We start from the raw sequence: 22,500 nt of genomic DNA, 5'->3' as shown, positions 1-22,500 counted from the left end.
GCTGCAGTGATGTCAGCATCTGTTTGTTCCACCGCGCTCCGAACAAGACTATTCATCATCCAGCTTCTTACTGTTTCATCATCCTACTTACAATTCTCATTTTATTACTAATTCCCGTCATCTATCAGATGATCCGAGCCTTTAGCCCGACCCACGTGAGTGTAAGAGATTCTTTCAAATGTGTTGAACTCATACAATCCGTTTTAGCAATGCGTTCAGGCATACAAAGATGGAAAAGATATTACACATAGTGAGAGAGAGAGAGAGAGAGAGAGAGAGAATGAGAGAGAGAGAGAGAGAGAGAGAGAGAGAGAAAGAAAGAGAGAGAAAGAGACAGAGAGAATGTGAGAGAATGAGAGAGAGAGAGACAGAGAAGAACAGACTGGGTATCTTCACAGCTGCCGAGTGTGTTTTCCCCGTGCAGCACCTGTTTGAGAGAATGTTAAAAACTTCACATGGAATGAGACGCAGGCAATTAGCGGAAGAGCTTTTGGTGGAGAGTTGGCACAATTAGGATGTGTGCTGGATGCTGTCCTCCATCTCTGTCAGGGACGAGTCCGTTGGAGCAGAGCGACAGACAATTGAACTCGGCCACAATTAATAGCCAACTTGAGTTTTATTAACTAACTTATGCAGAGACACGTCCAGATCTCCTTTTCTGAGAGAGACAGAAGTGGAGAAGGGGCAACTCTGAGCCTTCTTGAAATAAGAGAGTAGACCTAGCCGGAGACAAAACAGTAGCACTTACACATACGAAAAAAAAAAAACAACCCAAAAAACATTTACAATATTAGTACCAAAAACTTCAACGCTAATGTTTCCTCCCTAATTTCATTCTGTCAAGATCACAAGACTGTAGTTGTTTTCTTGAGAAGGTTTGAATGTTCTCTCATTAAGTTATTACGGTTGATGATTCCAGAGCATGAAACTCCAGACCACCAAAATGTCTTCTCCTGAATGAAGCTTTGTGTTGGACCATTACCACGCTGTGCCTGAACGGGGTATATGGAGCATGTTCCTCTATGCTTGGCATTGCATCAATGAGGAGGTGCATGTATAATGCATATGGAGTTTGGATTACTTTTCTCACCTCCATCCCACGGATTTCCATTGAGGAGCTGCCAAGCGCTCCACTTGGCACGACCGTGGATCTAACTTGTACTGCACCACAAGAGGGAACATTCAAGGAGGCAAAGAATGGGGCCGTGCCATCCGACAACACAGACAAAAACGTTTACGGGAAGGAGGAGTACTTTTGTCACTTCCGAGTCCCAAGACCAACCGTGCAAAGCAGAGCATATCAGCATCCAAACTTATACTGAAGGGAGGAGAGGCCCTGCTTAGGTTTGCTGCTCCAATGAAAAATGGGACTTGTTCTCAAGAAATAGCTATGAAGAATCTGAAGCTGGTGCACAGTTGGTGGTTTTCTTGCATTTCATCTTAAAAAAAAAAAAAAATCTAAATCTCTCTATCAAATAAACCTCCTGCACAGAAATGACAAGCTCATATTCAGGAGATGTGCCATCATAACTGGTTCCAAAATTTAAGTTGATGGTTGTCAAACCAAAAATTCCTTCCCAAGGTTTCATATGCAAATGCAGCTGTTGTGTATGTGGGTTTTTTTTTTTTTCCCAGAGCATCTAATGGATCCCTCTACCTCCCCCTGCAATCGTAATTACGGCCGTGCAGCAGTAGCTTTGTGCGACGAGAGAGAGAGAGAGAGAGAGAGAGAGAGAGAGACAGAGAGAGAGAGAGAGAGAGAAGGGAAGACAGAGAGAGAGAGGAGCAGGTGATCCACTGGTAACAGCTGGAGACAGAGGAGGCTGCAGCTGCTGAGGAGCTAGGGAAACCTGTGCTGGCCGACATACCGGCCGCCTGCTCTCCTTCTGATGGCACACGCACTGTGCCCAGAGCTGCCGTCCTGGAGTCGCTATCGTAACCTTAACCTCAACAGTCAGCACTAAATCACTGTTCAGCAGAGATAATCCATGCTTTGGTAGTAGGGAATGTTAAGAAAGTCTCAATGCAACCTATGTAAAATGATTCCCAAATGACTGGACAACACACATCAAGTCCTACTGAAAGCCTTTCAGTGTTACCCAAAAACACCACCTGACCAATCAGTTGAAAACACAGTATTTATATTGCCTGTGAAACAGCTCCATTACCGTATTCAGGGAGAGACAAACAGTAACCTGTGGATAAAGATACAACAATGGAGCCAGTGCATATATCAGACAGGGATATTTATTATCATCTTCCTCTGTATCGCTGCATTATGTTCTCCAACATAACCACCTAATTCTCTGGCAAAGGGATTAAGGGACATTGTTTAATTTGAGATTGAGGAACATGACATAATCACAGACCACATACAGTGCTCATGAAGTGCAGAACAGATCAAGTCGATATCTTAATGCATCCCTACGTCTCTGAGTTGTTCCCATGGAGGAGGCGTCCATGCCCTGAGGCTGGCGCTACCACATCTCAGCGACTAGGCCAAGTCCCCAAGGCAGCCGGGTCATCCTCGCCGTCCTCATCCTGGATGTGTGACCACCGATTCCCTCTGCCCCACGGTTCCACACCTCAATGGATGAGAGTGATCAGCGGGGGGGAGGGCAGACGGATGGCGCCCGCTAAAGGTGGAGGGGTATTCATCTAACGCACATACACACGCACGCACGCACACACACACACACACACACACACACATCTCGCTGGCATAGGCCCTAGCCAGGTGGGGACGAGCATTCAGCCTCATCCTCGTCCTACTTGGTTCACAGGCTTGGCAGCCAGCATTGATTAGGCTAATCACACGGCAAGGGGGCTCCACAACACACTGCCTGCATACAAACCACCACATTCATTAGTTTCTTTTTTTTTTTTTTTTTTTTAAACTCTACGCCTCTTCTTCCTTTTTGAAGTTTTAAATCGAGAGAAGGGAGGGTACACACAGGTTCTCTTACTTTATTCATCAATCTTTTTTTTCTTTTTCTTTTATTTAAATGCAGAGTCACCTGTGTCTGTGTGTGTATTTTTTTTTACGATGATTTTCAGAAATGGATCCTTGGCACATGATGGGTCTGTATTTTCTTTTCTTTCCTTTCCCTTTCTTTTCTTTTCTTTTAAGCTCATTTCTAAAACGGTGCAATACAGAGACACTCAGAGAGTCTATTTGGTTTGTGTTTCCTCCTCTGTTCAGGTGTGACAAAGAGAAACAGGTAAAGTACTGAGTTCACACGTACATTTTGAATCCATTTCTACAGCAAGCCAAAAACCAAACAGCCTTTTGAAATATGAGATGGCAGAGAAGAAAAACTCAGTTGAAAAACTCCTCTGAGCTGACAGAGGAAAGGAACTCAGATGACAGACAGACAGAGGATCCTTGAACGGAAGCACTACCCCTTGCTGAAGATGACAGTATGAGTTTGGCAGGTGGCTTGCGAGAGGCAAACAAAGATGGATGCCTTATGGGGGTGGGGGGTGTGGTAGAGAGAACTGAAAACCTCCCAAAGGTTTAGAGGGGATATGAACATCTCCCTCCATAACCATCACTCGACCGTGTTTAAAATAGTGAACCAAGATGTCTCGTTTCTAACAGATTTCTGAAAACCCCTACATACTTAAAGTATTTTATTCTTTTGAATTAGTCAGAACGTTCGACACAACTAAAATCTCCACAACAACACGTGACTACCTTCTGCAAAGTGAACTAAAGGACAAGGGATTTCACATCACAAACCAGATGAAAAGCTATAAGCTCAGACACGTTGAGGAGCATAGTAACACACCAACATCAAACAGTATCCCCCCCCTGTTTGTTTGTTTTAAAACACGCTCTCTTTTTCCTGCCAAGCGGCCACGACCACGGCAGGCTCCTGATTCAGGATGAAATCTGATTCGATTGCACAACCTATTAATTCCAGCAGACGTAACCAACAGTGACAGGACCCAGTCTGGGGCCAGTGGCTGTGATAACGCCTTCCTGGATGGGTAAAAGTTTGAAGGCATATAGGTCATGGTCTTGAGGAAGGGGGGGGGGGGGGGGTGGAGGGAGATCAACTGTGCGTCTCCTGCGCGACGGAGGCGTCGGAGACGGGCGAGACCTGATCCTTCATACCGCAGCCCCACAGCCCAAAAAGTAGAAATGCGCACAAGACGGCGAACGCTTAAAGCAAAAATCTGCTTCCAGGACTATCCATTATATCTGACAAGTTAAATGTTCCATGGTAGACCATATGGCATCCAAGCAGGGACGACAACGGAAGAAAGAGGCTCAGGAAATGCATCACAATTAAGGTGCTTGGCTGCAGTTCGCATTCCTTCGATGGCTCATATCTCCCACCTCTGTCTACTGTCTACTACACCTTTCTCTCTGTTTACTAAATAACACCAAATCCGCAGCAAACTTACTTCTCATTTCTTTTGTTTTTCTTTTGTTAGTTTTCTTTCTTTTTTTTTTTTCTTTTTTTTTTTTTACTCCGACTCATTGTTTGGAATATTGCATTCTCCTAATATCGCGTAGCTGTTGAGTGTAGCACATCTCACCCTGTGTTGTAAAAATGCACTGATTAAAATATGAATGGAATTTTCCGGAGACCACGAATCAACAACCCAAAGTTTGTCCTCTTCATATTTACTGATTTATATTTTTGGGTCCAACTAACAAATTAGTGGAGCAGTACACGAAGGTATTATAATAAGTTGCCTCAACACAATAATAAGTTTTCACCCACCTTAATAATAATAATAATAATAATAATAATAATAATATAATAAATGATTTGATTAAGATGACCCTCCAAACCTGTCCCTATTGGCTGGGTTGATGTGTGGTAGGACCCTGAGTGGTACGCACATTGGATGGGGCTCAGTGGTTTTCTGACTAAGCCAGAGTGGATCAGAGGAGACCCAGTTCAAATACCTACAGTCAGGCTTTAAAGCCTGAGAAGATTATGCTCTGAAACGCCAGCCTTTCCGACCCACAGCTATATAATGATAATGATGCCCCGATGACAATTACAGTAAAAACAACAACAATGACAACTAGCGCAATATCACAAGCAATTAATTCAATATCAATGCTCTGACTAAATCAGATCATACAGGGGCTACCAGTGCTCAAATTAATGACAGGAGATGACAGGAGCTTTTACTTGGGATGACAAAAATGTAGCGCGTGCGTGTTCTTGCTGATGACACAGAGATGCAAGTAGCTGTCCCGAACGATAATGAATGAATGCATCATTTGCAGAATTAACTCTTCTATTATGATTCTATTATAGTTCTATTAAAGCTAAAATCATTCCTCCCCTTAGAGTAGCATCTAGACATGAATGTCCATCTCCCTGAGACAAGCCGGAGCAGATCCGAGAGGGGAGAGAAAGTGCTAGCTCTCAGTCAGGGCATGGCTAACAGGATTTAGCCAGAGTGTGTCAGAGAAAGAAGGGGCTGTCATTATGTAACTGCTAACTCCTCACACTCGCCAAAAACCAATGTCCCTTAAGACGAACAGCGCATCCTCTCGCTCTCTCTCTCTCTCTCTCCTTCTACTCTGCCTCATCACTCTGTTTCCCCATCCGGGCTAGAATTTCGTTTGAATGTTTAAATGCTGGTTAAGTTCGCTATTTTGTCTGGAGGCATTAAGGCTGTGTTTGTACTGTGAGTGTTTTTTTTTCTTTTTCTTTTTTTTTTTTTTTTTTTTTACGATTCCATACTGCAGCTAGTAAATTCATTACAACGATGCAATATGCCACTCTGGGGAGTTATGTTCTGTTTTACAAGACATCTTGGGCTCCACATGAATAAAGGCAGACGGAATGCAGACGTAAAAGGAAATTAAAAGGAAAGAAAGACTGTGTAGCGATACACGACACGCTTAACCGTTGTCACAGATATCTGGAGAGAAACTTCAGCATAAAAAAAGCACTAAATACTTTCTGAGATCAGTCACCACACATCCTACAACCGCGCTACAGAATATAATATCTGAACCCATCTTGTCATTTCTCACATTCATGTATTTATGTAAGGGGTATGTATGGTAAGAGCTCAGCGTATCATAAATACATAGCCAATAAGTGTATAAATATTTGTAACTACACAGTAGTTACAACATACAACTTCTGTCACTGTACGTCAAGAAGCTGTTAGGAAGGACACATATGTGACCAAACTGCCTTTAATCCCAAATGCCTGGCTTTCCTTTAGCAAGAGCACAGAATCAATATGGAAAAACTGACCTTCGCAATTCATCGAAACTACACCAAGTTCTGCATTCTTTAACCACTTTCAATTCAGTCAAAACACGAATCCATTAACTGTTATAATAGTGCTGGCAAAACACTCTACAGCGACTGTAAATATTAATATCCTCTACATGTAATTATCTAAAAGCATGAGAGAAAGATCAATTGGATAGAAAAATAAAAAAAGGACTCCACAAAGCGGAAATGTATATTACGAGAGGAGAAGCGAGGATGCAAATTATAACAAGCCCTTTTCCTAACTCCTCAGTTAATGCCCTGATAGCTGCTGGGGAGAGGAGATTAACAGCTGTAGATAGATAATGAGTGTAACAGGAGCACAGTTTTCCTCTTCAGCATGGACAAAGCATTACACAACGCCTATACATTCTTTTGTTCCTGCCATCCTGTTTATTCTCTCTCTCTCTCTCTCTCTCTCTGAAGGCTCTAAGTACAGTTTGCAGGTCTCGGAGAGGAAGCTCCTAACTTGCGTAACGCTTTCGTTTCGAGCGACGAGACACATCCTCCGTGTGAGAGTGGCAGCTCTATTTGAGAGCATCCGCCATACCGTGGCGGGGGTGGGGTGGGGGGTGGGGGGTGGCTGACCAGACTCGCTCTCATCGAGGTCAGAGGTCATGACTCCGGCTTGTCCACCCACTGGCGTTCAGCGAGGGGTTAATTCCGTCTCAGGGTCTGGGCAGCCAAAGGCAGCCTTCGGGGGGGGGGGGAGTCATCTGTCAATCATTTCTATAATCTCCACACTGGTCTGATCACAGAGAGCAGGAATTGAATCCAGCACCATGGCAGCCATGTTGGCTCTGAGCTGGCAGCACCATACACACAGTCATGAGGACACCTGGCAGGCTCAGGAAGCTTGGTATTGTCCATGATTTGCATTAGGATAATCTACTCAGAACATTACATTTATATTTCGGAATGATATAAATTGAGCAAATTTAATGCTCATGTATATGTGCGAATTATTTAGGTTGAGGTGTAATACAGTAATGCTGTAATACAGTAATAACGCTGTCATGCTTTCATTTTTGTATGCTCCCAATTAATAGAGCTAAGGCCAGTAATTACAATGATTATTGGAATTATGCAGAGCATGAATGCTTAAATTTAAAACAATATATTTTTCCCTGCGTCTAAAAATACATTTCTATTCCCTGTGGATTGAGTTAAAAAAAAAAAAAAAACAGTACAAAAAAATAGGAAACACACACACACACACACACATACATTAAAGCCTAAGATCCCAGTTTCTTAAAAATTCTTAAACAAAAGGAGTCAATCAGATAATGAATACACACAGCAGGATAAAAGGGGACTCCATGGCTCACAGAAACAAATACAAAACAAGGAGAGGAGAAAGGTACATGAAGCCCTGGTCTTGTAACGTTGCATTATGAGCAGGGTGAGAGAGTGCTAGACCTAAAAGCTTCACACCACTGCACAAAGGAAACATCTGCTCACAGAAACCAACTTGTTCAATTTAGACACAGTCACAAAGACAGATACATCTGCACCGCGAGCGAGGCGCCTTTACACATGCGCAAATGCACGAGTGGAAATGCACGAAAAGGGTGCGCACATGCATGAGTAAGCGTGTGCGTGCACATACAAACAAACTCATATCTTAGCACAGGCATGTAGAGAGATGGTCATATACATACGAGCTGTTCACCCAAAGCATAGATTACACCTGCAGAGGGCAAGGATAGTTAGAGTCGTGCTCCCTGCCAGCAAATATTTCATCAAAAGCACAGACAAAGAACTGGGAGAAGGAGCTAGTCTGAATTTGCCAAAAGTATTTTTCCTTAAGGGGAATATTAATTAAGTTCTGCATCCATACAAAATTGTGCTTGTCTTTCGGGGATTCACCTCTTCATACACACACACACACACACACACACACACACACAGACACAGACACAGACACACACACGCACGCGCGTGCACACACACAAATACATAAATCCCATGCCTCTGTCTGAAAGGGTTTAAACCACCAATTTGAAGAGCTTCTCTTTGGCAGGGAGGCAACCCCTAATACTCTATGGTAAGACGCCGACCCCCCGCGCCTCCTCTTCAAACCCCCCAAATTTAAAATGCCCCCTGGATTAAGACAGAAAGTTGGCAGAGGTGCGAGCAGCACAGCAGTAAATGCGTCGTTACTCCTAACGAGTCTTCAAAGGCACTCTTTATTAAAAGAAGTAGCCTTGGAGACCAGCCAATCAGAGCGGGTCTACCAAAAGGCCTGTGTCTATAGCCTGGATGAGGGGAAAGGGATTCAAACACACACACACACACACACTTACACATACAGACACACACACACATCCATTCATTATACAGCACACTTTTAACCTGCATACAGACACAAGAATCACACAAACCCCAGTGTAACATTGTCACACCGCGGCCGCGTTAAGCTGCCCCCTCGACGCGCACGCTCATACATCCTTCTCACTGTAAAAGTGTACATTAAAAATGGATATTTTTTAAAAAGCAGCCCCGCATGACTACTGGAGTCCTTTTTCCCCTTGTTATTAATTATACTAATTTATCTCTTTCTGTGAGGAAGATTCTGGGTGCAGCACAAAGAGAGCTGGCTGCCATGCTACAGAGGGGGCAGAGCACTGCTGGCAGAGCCCAGGGGGCACCTCATTCTTCTGCCAACGTTTTACTGAGAAAATCAGTATGCCAGCACCACAGTGAGCACAACTGCACCTCACCCGCCGTAAACTTTCTTTTGTTCTCCAAAATGCCAGCCCTGTGATCACCAGGCTAACAACCAGACGTATTTAACTGTGTCTGCACCGAAAATTTACACAGAATATACCCTCGTGAAACCCAAACCACTGGGGCATCAAATCGCAATGACTTGTTTAAACTCATTGTTTAAAATTTGAAAATACGCTACTGTTCATTCCTTTATGTCTCAGAAAAATGATCAAATCAAATATTTTCAAATTTGAGCAAAATCATGTACTGTTCCCAAAATGCACTAAAATGCAATTAAATCAATAACTATTTTTATTTAATGCTACGAAATACACAGTACCTTTAAAATAGAATGAAATGGCCATCATACTCAAACTTCCACAAGGTGCCATTTTAAAACCGTAATTTCCGGATAGACTTTGCTGTTTACATGGGTTGACTTGGTTTATTAATAAAGGGGATTACTGAAGTTCATGCCAGCTCTGTAAATAATAACACAACACGATGCAAACTCAGCAGATGTGTATTAACAGGGCTGAGTAACACCCTCTCTCACTCTCTCTGAGCCTGAAGTGTGTCGGTCGGGCGTTTGGGGGTCTCTACCGCTCGGCGACCGTTCCCGGCTCCACTCTGGTCCAGACAGACGTGAGTCCTCCCAACAAAAGAGCTTTAGAGATAATCAGGGAAAGGAGCTTTGTTTATCTGAGCACTTGTTTTTGTTGGTTCCTCTCCATGGTACTGGACTGCCCAAAAATGGTCCAGCGGGATTCATTCATGCATGCGCTGCCATGCATGGTGACTTGACCTGAATCGGACCAGAACCGAACCGCTGCCCCAGCGCGATCTGGAACAACCTGGATTAAATAACGAGCTTACAGCTGCCGCAGCGATGCCGTGGTTATGAAGCAAATCGCAAAAAAAAAAAAAAATACATTACAGTGCTATGTTTACATCACAAGCATTCTCCACATAGTTCTTCTCTTTATTATCTTAATTTATTCAGCATCCAATACTGTCCAGCTAGGCAAACTTATTCCTCCTCTTTTATCAGTCAGTCGTGCCACAAAATTAAATACGCTGTGAGGTGGCTTAAAGACCAGAGGCTGCAGACCGCAACTCAGGCGAATCCCCCCCCCCCCAAAAAGCAAAGTCTAAAAAACATCTCCATCATCGGAAAGGGCTTTTCTATGGGCTGTCTAGTTCCGTTGTCGAGGAGGCAGAGCTGGGAGAAAGGCCTTTGAATGAGGCTGTTGGGGTGAAGTCATTTCCTCCAGACAGTGAGGGGGGATTGGGGTCTGACACAGCAGTACAGGACAGGCAGAGGGACACTTTTCAACAGCAGGATTAACTCTGACACAGTGCTCTGCACTACAGCATATAAATCACCTTTTACTTCAACTCATTCTATATAGGGCATTACGTGGCCAAGGGAGGGAAATGTTGGTACATTTTAATCTGACTTAAATGAAACTGCTAACGCTTCAGTATTTGACTGTCAAGTTTTATCAGCTAAAACAAATTAATATTAACTTTGTGAATAATATTTTGCTGTTTAGAAAAAAAATTAACAAATTACAACCTACATTATTACACAACAGAGGACTGACATACTTTTTTTTTTTTTTAATGTGTTTACGATCTAGAAAACAAATGTTGTAAGACTATCGTTGTGATAGAAAACAACAAAAACAACAAGAACAACAACAACAATACGGCAATTTCAGTAGCTAAAAAAATTTACAGCCTAAAAAATTAATGTGGAATTAATGTCAAATTAAAGAAGCTTTTTTTCAGCATTTCCATCTAACTGTGCTTGTTTAACTTTCCTAAAACAAACACTAATGCAGAAAGATCCTATCGGTTTAGGTGGGTAAATTGAAGACATTACAAAAAAAGAAGAGGTTATAAAACAAAGCATTTGTGTGTTATCTTCCATTTCCATAGACTCTCTTTGCTAATGTCCTGTCAAAACTAAGAGCCTATTTACCTCACAGTGGGGACTCTGAGGGCATTTTTTAAAATAGTTCATATGTTTAATTTATTCAGAGTTTACAGCTTGGATAAAGCAAACCGTTTGGCACATGGCTATTGTGTCTACAGCTGGAATAAGTTGGCATTTTGTAGGGGCAGTACTGGCTATAGTATGATAACGGACAGAGAACCTCTCAATGTAAAGAATACCAAATCTAAACTGACCAGAGTCATGACACAGACAATACACCAAAACCACACATTCCAATATAATTCCTGTCTTTAAGGACAGGATAAAAATGTCCAGGTTCTTAAATACAGAATATCCGCGGTTATATTTAGAACTCTTCTCTTTGGCTTTGCGACGTCCCTTGTGTGTTTACATACTCAAAACTATGAGAGTGGTGCTTTCAATTGCTCATGGGGTTGTGAGTGGGGGTAGATGCGTTAGGCAGTCAGACCCCTGGCAGCACAGTCACACTGGCATGTGAGGGATACCAATCCACAGGAGACCTTAACACAAGCTCAATGCTCACAGCCTATAGAGGTCACAAACAGGGCACATTTTAGCACGAATCCCTCTGTGTGTGTGTGTGTGTGTGTGTGTGTGTGTGTGTGTGTGTGTCTGTGCATCAAGTTCTAAGCTATGTCCTGTAGCAGGGCTTCCTGTCTATGTGAGAGGTCAGTTTTGTGCTGCACACTTCAGAAAGATGTTTATGCATGTATATACATATACAATACATACATAGAATTACTTAATATATATTACACATGCACACACAAATATATCCATATGCTTAAGTGAACATTAATTTGTTATTATTTCAAAATTCCGAGAATAACCTGAACACACAGTGTTGAGTAGTTTGGTACTGCCAGGATAGGATTTCTAATGCTGCTGAAATTCTTCTGGTGACATTAACACTCACACATAGACATGCAGAGTCACACAGACACATACACACACACCGACACATACACACACACACACACAAACACACACACACACACACACATTCTTCTCCTTAGAACAGATGGAGAGATCCATTATTGGTGTGTTTCTTTGTGAGAGCTTCTAACCCGCAAAGAGACAGGTCACACCTCCTCTCTCTCTCTCTCTCTCTCTCTCTCTCTCTCACTCTCTCTCTCTGTAACACACACATGCTGTCTCTCACATGCATGATATCTGCTACATCACTGTCCTTTGCGGTGAAATCAGACATTTTCAGCAGATCATCCATATCCCTCCATTCTCACTTTTTGGACAGGTGTGTAGCATTCCCTAAAGTGTTCCCACTCTCCCCTCAGGAAACAAAAGACTTCCACTCAACACTGCGTTCATTAACAAAACATGCTGTTGCCTATTTATTAGTCTATTTAACCTTAAAAAAAATAAATAAATAAAACTTGCCCTTTCAAACATGAACATGACTTAAGCATAAGTTTATACTGAGATTTACAAATTGTTCAAAAATTCCTTATTGAAAGTAGGAAGGAAAAAGCAGAGGACATTATTATTCGGATTGAGGTCTGTGCGGATCCACAAGGGTTAAGTGCCCCCTCCTTTTCCTCCCCCTTCCCTAAATCCCACCATCATGCCAGTCCCTCATTTGCATGTGGTGCTTTTAGTTTTTTCCGAAAAGTTGGCAGCACTCCCCATTTTCCATAATGCTAGCATTTGGGAATTGTGCGCGGAATGAAGCCGATCCAATCTCCTGACTGCGACATGAATTTTCATTAATTACAACCTTGTCAGCAAAAGCATTATCGAAGCTGAATATGAAAATGCTAATGAGCTCTCATTTACATATTTTTCTTTGTTGGAATGTCATTAATTATTACATTTTATGATGATGAATGCAGCTGTCGATGCTCTCCGAAGCGTAATTAGCCATCAGAATGTGTGGATCCGATCAGCATTTACAAAATGAAGTCCACAGAAAGTAAACTTTCTGCACTTCCTGCCACTGACAAGTTTACTGCTTTTCCTCCAAAGTCTTGTCTCTGCACTTAACACATATTCACTCTGTCCATCACTTGCGCGTGGCTTAACCCCCAAACACCAATGTGCCCAATCTCCCTCTTCTTGCCACCCCCACCCAAAAAAAAAAAAATCGTTATTCGGGACTTAATTAATGCCACGCTTAATTATAACACCATGATGTCAGCAGTTTTAATTAAGTATTGGCTCGGTTACAGAAAACTCCTCGCTGCAATAAAAGTCATTATGTAGATTTGTGCCATACCCTTCACTAGGATTTGTATTGCTCATTAAAGGAAGCAAGTCAGAGCACACGAAGAACACACACAAATACATACACACACACACACACACATATGCAACCCTGAACAGACACCTTCCTCAAGAAAATGGACAGCAACCTGTCTCCAAGGATACTGGCTTAAGGTTCCATCATACTTTCCTTTTTTTTTTTTAGCTAATCCACACCCCCTTCTCTCTCTCTCTCTCTCTCTCTCTCTCTCTCTCTCTCTGTATTTTTTGAAGGGAAAAATGACAAAATACAGTTCATCTCCCTTCAGCCGCTGGGAACAGTGTTTATAAGTAAAAAAGAAAAACAACACACGGCAGATGGGACCATTACACATGACCAAACCAATCAATCAGAGCTGAAGGGCCCAGGTGCAGCGCAGCCGCGCAACAACGCGCCATTTCACAGTCTGTCAGACACATACACATGGTCGTACATGAATGACCCGGCCCTGCTCCCGCGAGGCCTCATCTGCAGCTCCCCTCAGCTCTCGGCTGCCTGAGCCCAGCCTGACGTCTTCATCGCGCCTTCACCGCGCGCCGCCCCGGCTCAGCCTGGCCTGGCCCAGCCAAGCCCAGCCTAGTCCAGCCCAGTCCTGCTGCCGGCGAACCCCTCGCTCCGTCCTGCCCCGGATCCTCGCGCTTTTTTTCTCTCTCTCTATCGCTCTCTCTCTCTCTCTTTTTTTCTTTTCTCAACCCTGTACTCTTTCCCTTATCCATGTTCCAGTTTCCCTCTCTTTTTCATACTCTCTTGCTCTTATCGCTTTCTCCTACACACATCACTACTTCTGTCTTTCTTTACCTCTCTCCCTCCCCCCTCTTCTCTTCATAACCTTGATGCTCTCCTTCTCAATGCACTCATTTTTAGCCCCTCAACACACGTTGAATTATATATTTCTCATTATCAACTTCACACATTCAGCGCAATTTTATATTTCTGTTCATCCTGTACAAATGACAGACCATGGAAAAAATTAAAAAATAAAATATATCGAAATGAATCAATACGTAAATTCAAAGTCTCCCTAATACCTATTAATTAATTAACTGACTGATAAATACAATAAGTCCTTCAATAATTCAGAGCCTACTTATTTTCTTCTTAATGAGCTAAATCATGAAATAATGATGTCTGAGGAAAAAAGCGGGCGGTGCTGTATTCAACCATGGCCCACTTTACCCCATCACTGCACACGCTCAGACCGGCCAAAGGGTGAGAGGCGTGCCCCCAGGCTGTGGACCAATCAGAAGCGCTCTCCCAGGAATGGGATGCCTCCAGAATTCCAATCTCCCCAGCCACATTCCAGCTGCCCGCTCTCCCTGCTGCCACACACTGTCGAGTGCTGCCAAACAACTCAGGGATTTATGCAACACAATGGGCTAATTATTTTTGTTTAACATCGCAAAGAAGCGACAGCACACCTGCAATTAAAAATATGCTAATAATTAATGAGATTATCTCCAAGAACGAGATAATGCACAGCGGCCTCAAAAAACAGTGGAAAAACACGAATAGACTGAAACCACCATAATTCTACTTCGAATTCCAAGTGAAAGAAACATCTAGAAAGAACGAAAATAAAGAAAATACACTTTTTTTTCAAATTAAAAAGGAAAATGCAGAGCCTTTCTCTTTATAGACATGTTTATAGAATATTTTTTCAAGATGCTGCTAATACCCTACCCTTCACCCCTCTCTCACGCTACCTCTCTTATCCCTCTCTTCTCCTCTTCTTATTTATTCCATGGGTTTTGCTGCGGAGGTCCGGTACATGACCTTGCAGGTGCCCCCAGGGGCGGCGGGGATTTGGGGGGTAATGACGACTCTGCGCCTGGCCAACAGGGAGACGGTATGGGCAGCACTGCTCCAACACAGGGGGGGAGTGGCCGGATGGACAAAATGTGTTAATTAGGTTGGTGGAGGTGAAGAAGGGGTGATGCGGGAGTCTGTAGACTCTTCACTCCTCAATCCACCCTCAGTAGCCATCTGTGACAGGGAGGGGAAGCTTATGCATCGGAGACGGGGACAGAGCTATGCTAAATGCTACGCTAGGCTTTTGAGCAGGTCATGTCTTGTGTAAGTTTCACGTTGGAGCAATGTGTGTTTTGTTGTGAAGTTTGATAAAGGTTTTGGTGTAGAATAAACTCTATCTATGTGTGAGATTCTGAAAGATACATTTTCCTAAGGACTTTAAATCTACACTGGCTGAAATGGGTAGTCTGACTGGAGTCAAAGCAGAGGCCTAGCAATGCTCAGCTACTGATACCACCAGCACAGGCGGCGTCGACAAAAGCTAAATTTTGTGAACGTGCAGATTTATTTTTTAGTCTGATATTTGTAATAATATTTTTGCACATGTAGTGTAACTGCCATGTAAATTTAATTTAAAATATTGTACTGTGCCACACGACAGTACGTAACATTTTGTAATTTGTAAAGAATTACAAATATTAATCATATTTGTACATATTTGACTTAACAAAATTAAATAACTGAAAGCTAACTATTCGATATATGAAGTATACCAAATGAAGTCTCTTAATCAGTAATGGTCCTTTACCACATGCATGATAGATTTTAAATGTTGCCTATTCCAAGCAAATAAGAATGAAAACTGCGTAACTACAAATGTAGAACAAATACAGAACTTAACACACACCAAAGACCGTTCCCAAAAAATATACTTCAATGGTGTGTTTAATTTATCAAATTGACCTAAATAAGTTTTACTTTATACTATCAGCAATTTTTACCCCCCATATCTTTTCAAAAATCGAATAATAAATTATCAGCTGCTCCTGGCAGTCAGCGGATTCACAGGACATCAACAATATGCACAAAAATATTGCATCCATAGAAGAAAATTGCTTGCTGAATTAACAGGAATAAAGTAGTAGTGCTAGAAAACTGCTTGCAGGAGACAACAAGAATCCCATTTGAAAAAGGCATCTCTTAACTAGGCCTGCAAGAGGCAAACTTGCTTACAAGTACACAACTTTGCCGCGGTTCATTTGCTAGCTCTGTGACAGTAAAGGAGTACTTTGTTAGCTGGGGCTGCACCTGCTTGGCTTGCAGACGGGACTTATTCCTCAAACTGAACTCAGAACAGAGACCCCCTCAGTCTGTACTCCCTCACACAGACACACACACACAGACACACACACACAGACACACACACACACACAAACCTCACAACTCCAGACTCAAGCGCAGGAGAACAGCCAGGCAGTCGCACTTAGTAGAGCGACACTGTTTGAATAAGAGACTATGATGTCGCCAGTTTGATTACCACTATTAACATGTACACACATCATAAATCAACAGTTTATCCCAAAGCACTTTCAACTCATTGAAGATTACTGCTGGCACTAAGCAGCTCCCTCCTCCTCCTCCTACCGCCGCGACGGAGGGTAATTGTAAATGAAATGAATTAGTTGTCAAAGAGGGTAATGCCAGTTCTAATTGACCAGGCTAGGCCTTGGTGACTGGGGTACGGACCCGCCAGCAAGCCCCACGTGAGGGATGCTCTGACGGGCCCACGGTACAGGGAGATGCCCAAAGAAAGACTGATGAAGTGAAATAGTGAGAAAGATAGACATAGGGGGGGGAAAAAAAGAGTGAGACAGAGAGAGATGGCAGAAAGCTATTGAAAATGTCATCCCCAAGCACGGTTGTGTGCGGTGTTGTAGGCACTAGCTGTGGATTAATCTGTGAGAGCTCAAAGGATGACACAAATCCCCTGCCTGATTATTTAAAGGATGTCACAATAATCTGCAAAGTTATGTATGTGCGAATCAGGAAAGACACCCTTTACATAATTATGCTGTTTGAATGGATGGGCTGCTGGTTGGAGGTGAGCTCTCTCTTTCTCTCTCTCTCTCTCTCTTCCTCTGTCTTTCCCTCATTTCCCTCATATCCCTCTTTCACGTCTGTATCTCGCTTCAACTATTATCCTTGTAGATTGACTATTTAAGGATGATTTAATTCTTGTCTTTCTCTATTCTCTTTTCTTTTCTCTTTTTTTTGTTCCTTTACTACCTTACGTCTAAAAAAACCCCGAAAAACGACATTAATCCATTCCATTCTTTTCACATTCCTTTCACGCATCTTACTTTGCTCTCTCTCAGACATGTTGTCCTGAGAACAAAGTTGTGTTTCTCATGTGTTTATCTGTGAACCTGAAGCTCGTATGTTATTCAGTTATTCAGTTATACACTAAGGAAGCAAGAGGTTTTAATTTTCACTCATGCATGTCACACACCCATCAGTAGCATTCTCTCTTACCAGTCAACATGTTTTTTTTTCTCCTTTTGTTTTTTTAATGTCTCCATAAAAACAGAGTGAATAGCAGATGGAAAGAATATCACTCGTTAAAAAAATTAGCGGTTTAATCCCTCAAAATCTGCACAATTTTGGGATGGGTGTCATCAGCATTGACAGAAAATGGTGTGTGTGTGTGTGTGTGTGTATGCATGTCTAAGACCTGAACACACACACACACACACACAGGGGTATGGAAAGCTAATCTGATTTCAGGGTTATCACAGTCTTCCTTTCAGGCCAAAGCAAAGGTAGGCCAGCAAGAAGCAAACATGATGAGGATGAACATAGTCCACAGAGACATGGTTGTCCTTACAGCTTCAATGGTAACCAGGCAACCACAGGACTATACCACAGTCTGAGCCAGTGTCGTACCGTCTGCATTTCTGTGTGCTAAAATTGGGACAAATATTTTGCCGATGTGAATGCTATCCTCAAACGGTCTGTTCTCTGAGACTCTGAGAAACTAGAGGTTATGGCTCTCCAAATGAGCCAAAACAATGGCTCTGAACCAGCCAGCACAGCTGCTCTTAACTCTGTGAAGTTTGTATTGCACGAGTTTTTCAAATCCCTATTTCTGTTCTTCTGCATTCTCTATGTTCAATTCTGTATGTATTTTCGCTGGCCTCCTCACATCAGCCAACTAAAGTGAGCTGTTTAAAAACCTGTAGGAGTACAATAAAGCGATCAAAGTCAGTTCATCTTAGATAATACACCCCCCACTCCCCACCCCCCACTGTGGCCCTTGCCTCTGATTGTCATATATCATTTAAGGGGAGGCGTGCAGTTTGGTGAAGAGAAAAGAGGCAGAAAACATGGCTCAACGCTCCTGTATTACATTTTTCATGGAGTAAGTCAAGCCTAATTAGAGTGGCGGCCTTCATGTCAAAGGAAGATTATCTGTGTCAGTGGCCATTTGCTCACGACTGGATGTGGCAGAGAGGGCCAGAGGCACACCGCTGAACAGCATCATGGGTAAATGAGCACTCCCGCATGTATTCACTCCTTTACTGCCTCAGTCGGCAGAGCACACACTCAAAATAGAGAGAGAGAGAGAGAGAGAGTGCAAGAGAGAGAGAAAGAGAAAGAGAAAGAGAAAGAGAAAGAGAGCGTGTACGTGTGTGTGTGTGTGCGTGTGTGTGTGAGAGAGAGAGAGAGAGAGAGAGAGAGAGAGAGTATATATGTGTGTGTGTGTGTGTGTGTGTGTGTGTGTGAGAGGGAGAGAAAGAGAGAGAGAGTGTGTATATATGTGTGTGTGTGTGTGTTTGTGAGAGAGAGAGAGAGAGAGAGAGAGAGAGAGAGGGGCAATACGGAGTAATGAGCGACCTGGCTTTTTAAGTACCCTTTAGCACGTGTAGCAGGCCAAAACCAACATCACGCTGCTTTCTGTGCTCTGTGAGTGTGTGAATAAATGTGTGAGTCTGTGTGCGCCTGTGTGCCTGAATGTGTCGGTGTGTTTATGTGCGGCCTCCAGTGTTTCTTGACAGCTGTCTGGGCAAAGTCTCATTCTCTTTATAAAGACTTACCCTTTGCCTGGCAGAGAGCAATGCACTAAGCATTTGAGCCACACGCTACCTTTGTGTGGAGATTACGACTGGTGTTTAAGTTAGCAGACCTCATACAGACAACTTGAGTGCAGCGCTATTTCATTCAGTCAGAAAAAAAAAAAACTGCTCCTTTCGAAAATGTGCATATATTCACTTCAAAGTGAATTCTCCCAACCAGCATTTTGTCCCACACAAATCAATTCCGATTTAAGAAAACAGAACACAATGGATCCAGTTTCCAAATCACTGTCCCACTGGAATCCCATTGAACTGAGCACTTTTACTTTCATCCTCTCCCAACATACCTGAAGGAGCCAATTAAGGCTCAGTAAACGAGATGATTCAGGTGCTGTTACCTGACTCTCCAGGACATATATTAGGCCATATGAACGACGAGCACTATTAATGTGTTGCAGAGAGGTTTCTGACAGGAATTCTCAGTACGTTGAGGTCTTGCCTCTGCTCTTACCTGTTAGTCTAGAGTTGACATAGGGGGGAGAGATGTCATCGTGTGACCCAAGGTCCCTGTTGGTCATGTGAGCGTACTGGGAGCCGTCGACGTAGCTCTGAAAGAGTGACACATCAAACGCGCATCAAACAAGGCTAGCATTGTCTCTCTGAATCTGTCTGCCAATCAAAGTATTGGGTTGTATACCTCGGGTCGGGCTCTTGGTTCTGTTGCGTTTTCCGTGCAGTAGAAAAAAAAATACAGCTAAATGTAAACCTGCTTGCTGTTCTCCCGCCCTCTCTCTCAGGCTGTTCTGGAGACACTTGCTGACAGACAATGACTGCCAGCAGTAAATTGTCCGTTGGGATTCATAATACAGCAGCCTAACCCTAACCTCGCCCTAACTCATTTAACTTGTGGAATAAGTGGAACTAGAAAAATAACTCTCTCTACGTCATCATTCATGGTAGTTCTTTTAAAAATGATCAAAACAGCTGTGTTATATTTAGTTTTATAAACTCCATTGGGCTTTGCCCAGTGGAAAATTGTTTGTTTCGTGATGTGCACAGAACCATAAATCCACACCGGACGATGTGAATGCACTGTTACACCACACATTACCATGTCAGTTGTATGATGCAACAGTTCAGTGTTACAGCATGCATACACTGTCACACATAAAGATGACTAAGATCACTACAATGAATGGTCCATCCCGTCTAACGCAAATTAGCTGGGAATGTTCTAGAACATCTGGGCCAATGGACTGGTCCCTGCTTGTGTAAGCTGACTCTGTGTGTGTGCGTGTGTGTGGTGTGTGTGTGTGTGGCTGTAGGTGTGTGTTTCTGTTTCCAGTGGAGAAGCTGTCTTATAAGATGGTGGGCTTTGACACTAACGCTCTGGCACACACTGCCACTCTGCCAATTATAATTTCACAGCATTCTCCTTTTAAAAGCGCCAAGACAATCAGGGCTGATTTTTTTATACCCACTGTGACGGGCACCTTCAGAACACACTGAGGCTTCAGACATACTGGCAAGACACTGAGAAATTCAACTGATATCCAGCTGAAGTACCTGTGCGTCAAACGGTACAGGAATGTTTTAGAGGATAACCGTTAGCTGACAGAGTGCTACGCAATGGCTGTCAGTCTGCGCAGTTTGTCAACAAGAACTAGACGAAGAGCAGGTACAACACTGAGAAGAAAAAGAATCCTTACTTGTTAAACCTGCACCAGACCAGAATGAAATGTTTTGACCCACTTCAAAAACACAGACAATCTGCTTTATGTTAGGTTGGGTTTCGTTGTCCTGTGGGTACAGACAGTTGCGCTCTACGTGTACTGTTGCAGTGTACATATAAAAAAGACACATATGGAGATATTTTAGTAAACTGAGCTATACATCGACGAGCCAAGACATTATGACCACCTGCCCAATATGCTGTTGGTCCTCCGTGTGCTGCCAAAACAGCACCGACCCGCCGAGGCATGGACTCTACAAGACACCTGAAGGTGTCCTGTGGTATCTGGCACCAAAGCATTAACAGCAGATCCTTCAGGTCCTGTGAGTTGCGAGGTGGAGCCACCATGGATCGGACATGTCATACAACACCATATTAGGCAGGTGGTCATAATGTTTTGGCTCATCGGTGTATGAAGCACTTGCCACAGGAGCAAGAGGTTAGGTATTCTTCGCTTTAAAACATTGAATGTTTGACATGAAACTTTACGTATGAAGTGAATAATGGACATCGTGGCAGTCAAAACCTCTCGATAGACTTTTTTAAGACGGTCACTTCACGCAATTTTGTTTTGCATTCACAGAGCTCGGATCCCTTGTCCAGTTATTAAAAGGCTGAGCTAAGGTCTGGGGAAAAACGCTGGGGTAAGCACATCCATGGGTCACCTCTGCATACTCACACACTAATTCTGCTGATGGGTCTGAGGTCTGTACCTTAGACGAGCCCGACAGAGAGACCTCTGGACTATTCAGACGCTCATGTCATAGATAAGGCCAAATTAGAATAAGCTTTTGTCACTTGTTTTTTTTAAAAGCACCGCTAAAATACTTGAGGCATGTTAAATACTCCCCAGAGTGTCAAAAAAGGTAAAGGTGCTACTCCGTTTCAGCAGGTGCTTGCGTGCTAACTTTTGAACTTCTTAAACTTTTGTTTCGTTTCGTTTTTTTTTTTTCTTTGAAGTCGGAACTCACCTTTGAAGCACGACTTCCGTTGCCCCAAGATCCAGAGCTAGCTCTCTCCTCTAAATCTGGAAAAAAAAAAAAAAAAATACAGCTATTATCCATCAACCATTCAGCACTGACATTTTATCAATAGTACACGCTCGTAGAGGATTAAAGAGATTTTAATAATTATCTGCTGGGGCGTGGACAGGGTAATACTGGATGCTAACATGATAGTAACAAAATTGTTTACATAATTCTGTCTTAATCAGCAATGCTTTGCAACCAATCAGTAATAATGTGCAACCTTTACATTGAGGAAAACAAATTTTAAAGCTTACACGATATTAATCCTTCAAGTGCTGAAAAAACAGCCGTGACTAATGACATGTTGTGAAACAATACCACAATGAACCATTTTAATCATCATAATTAATGATGAGTATTGGTCGGTGCGTCAGTTCCCATTCCACTCAGAAACTGTAAGTCTTTAGTGGGTCAACCCCAGATTAAATTTTCCCATGTTACTACTGTCATGTTCAATGACTTCACTTCCATGCCCAGCGTGCCTATGTTTTCATATTCTCCCACACGATAAAACAATGAGACCTCATTTCAGACAGCTTGATTAAACTTCCTTTTTGTATTTGTATGTGTTGTAAGAAACTAAACTTCAAAGGGTTTTTTTCCCAGTACCAGTGAATGATGGACATGCATTCATTTTCAAGACTTTTCTTTACAGACATTTCCCATATTTGCACCAATGGTAACTTCCCATTGATTCCA

At 42.8% G+C, this 22,500-nt stretch overlaps 1 protein-coding gene across 1 annotated transcript in view; it reads right to left on the bottom strand.

The window, feature by feature from the left end:
* Window positions 1-22,500, bottom strand: part of tcf4 (transcription factor 4) — a 147,505-nt gene that overhangs the window by 86,687 nt on the left and 38,318 nt on the right. Inside the window, exons 5-6 of the mRNA XM_030767015.1 lie at window positions 21,745-21,800; window positions 19,553-19,649 (exon numbers count right to left, since the gene is read on the bottom strand). Of these exons, the coding sequence (XP_030622875.1) occupies window positions 19,553-19,649; window positions 21,745-21,800 (153 nt within the window). The remainder of the gene's footprint in view (window positions 1-19,552; window positions 19,650-21,744; window positions 21,801-22,500) is intronic.

Source organism: Chanos chanos, chromosome 3, assembly GCF_902362185.1.
Source record: "Chanos chanos chromosome 3, fChaCha1.1, whole genome shotgun sequence".
NCBI lineage: Eukaryota > Metazoa > Chordata > Actinopteri > Gonorynchiformes > Chanidae > Chanos > Chanos chanos.
This window is presented reverse-complemented; position numbering and strand designations above follow the sequence as displayed.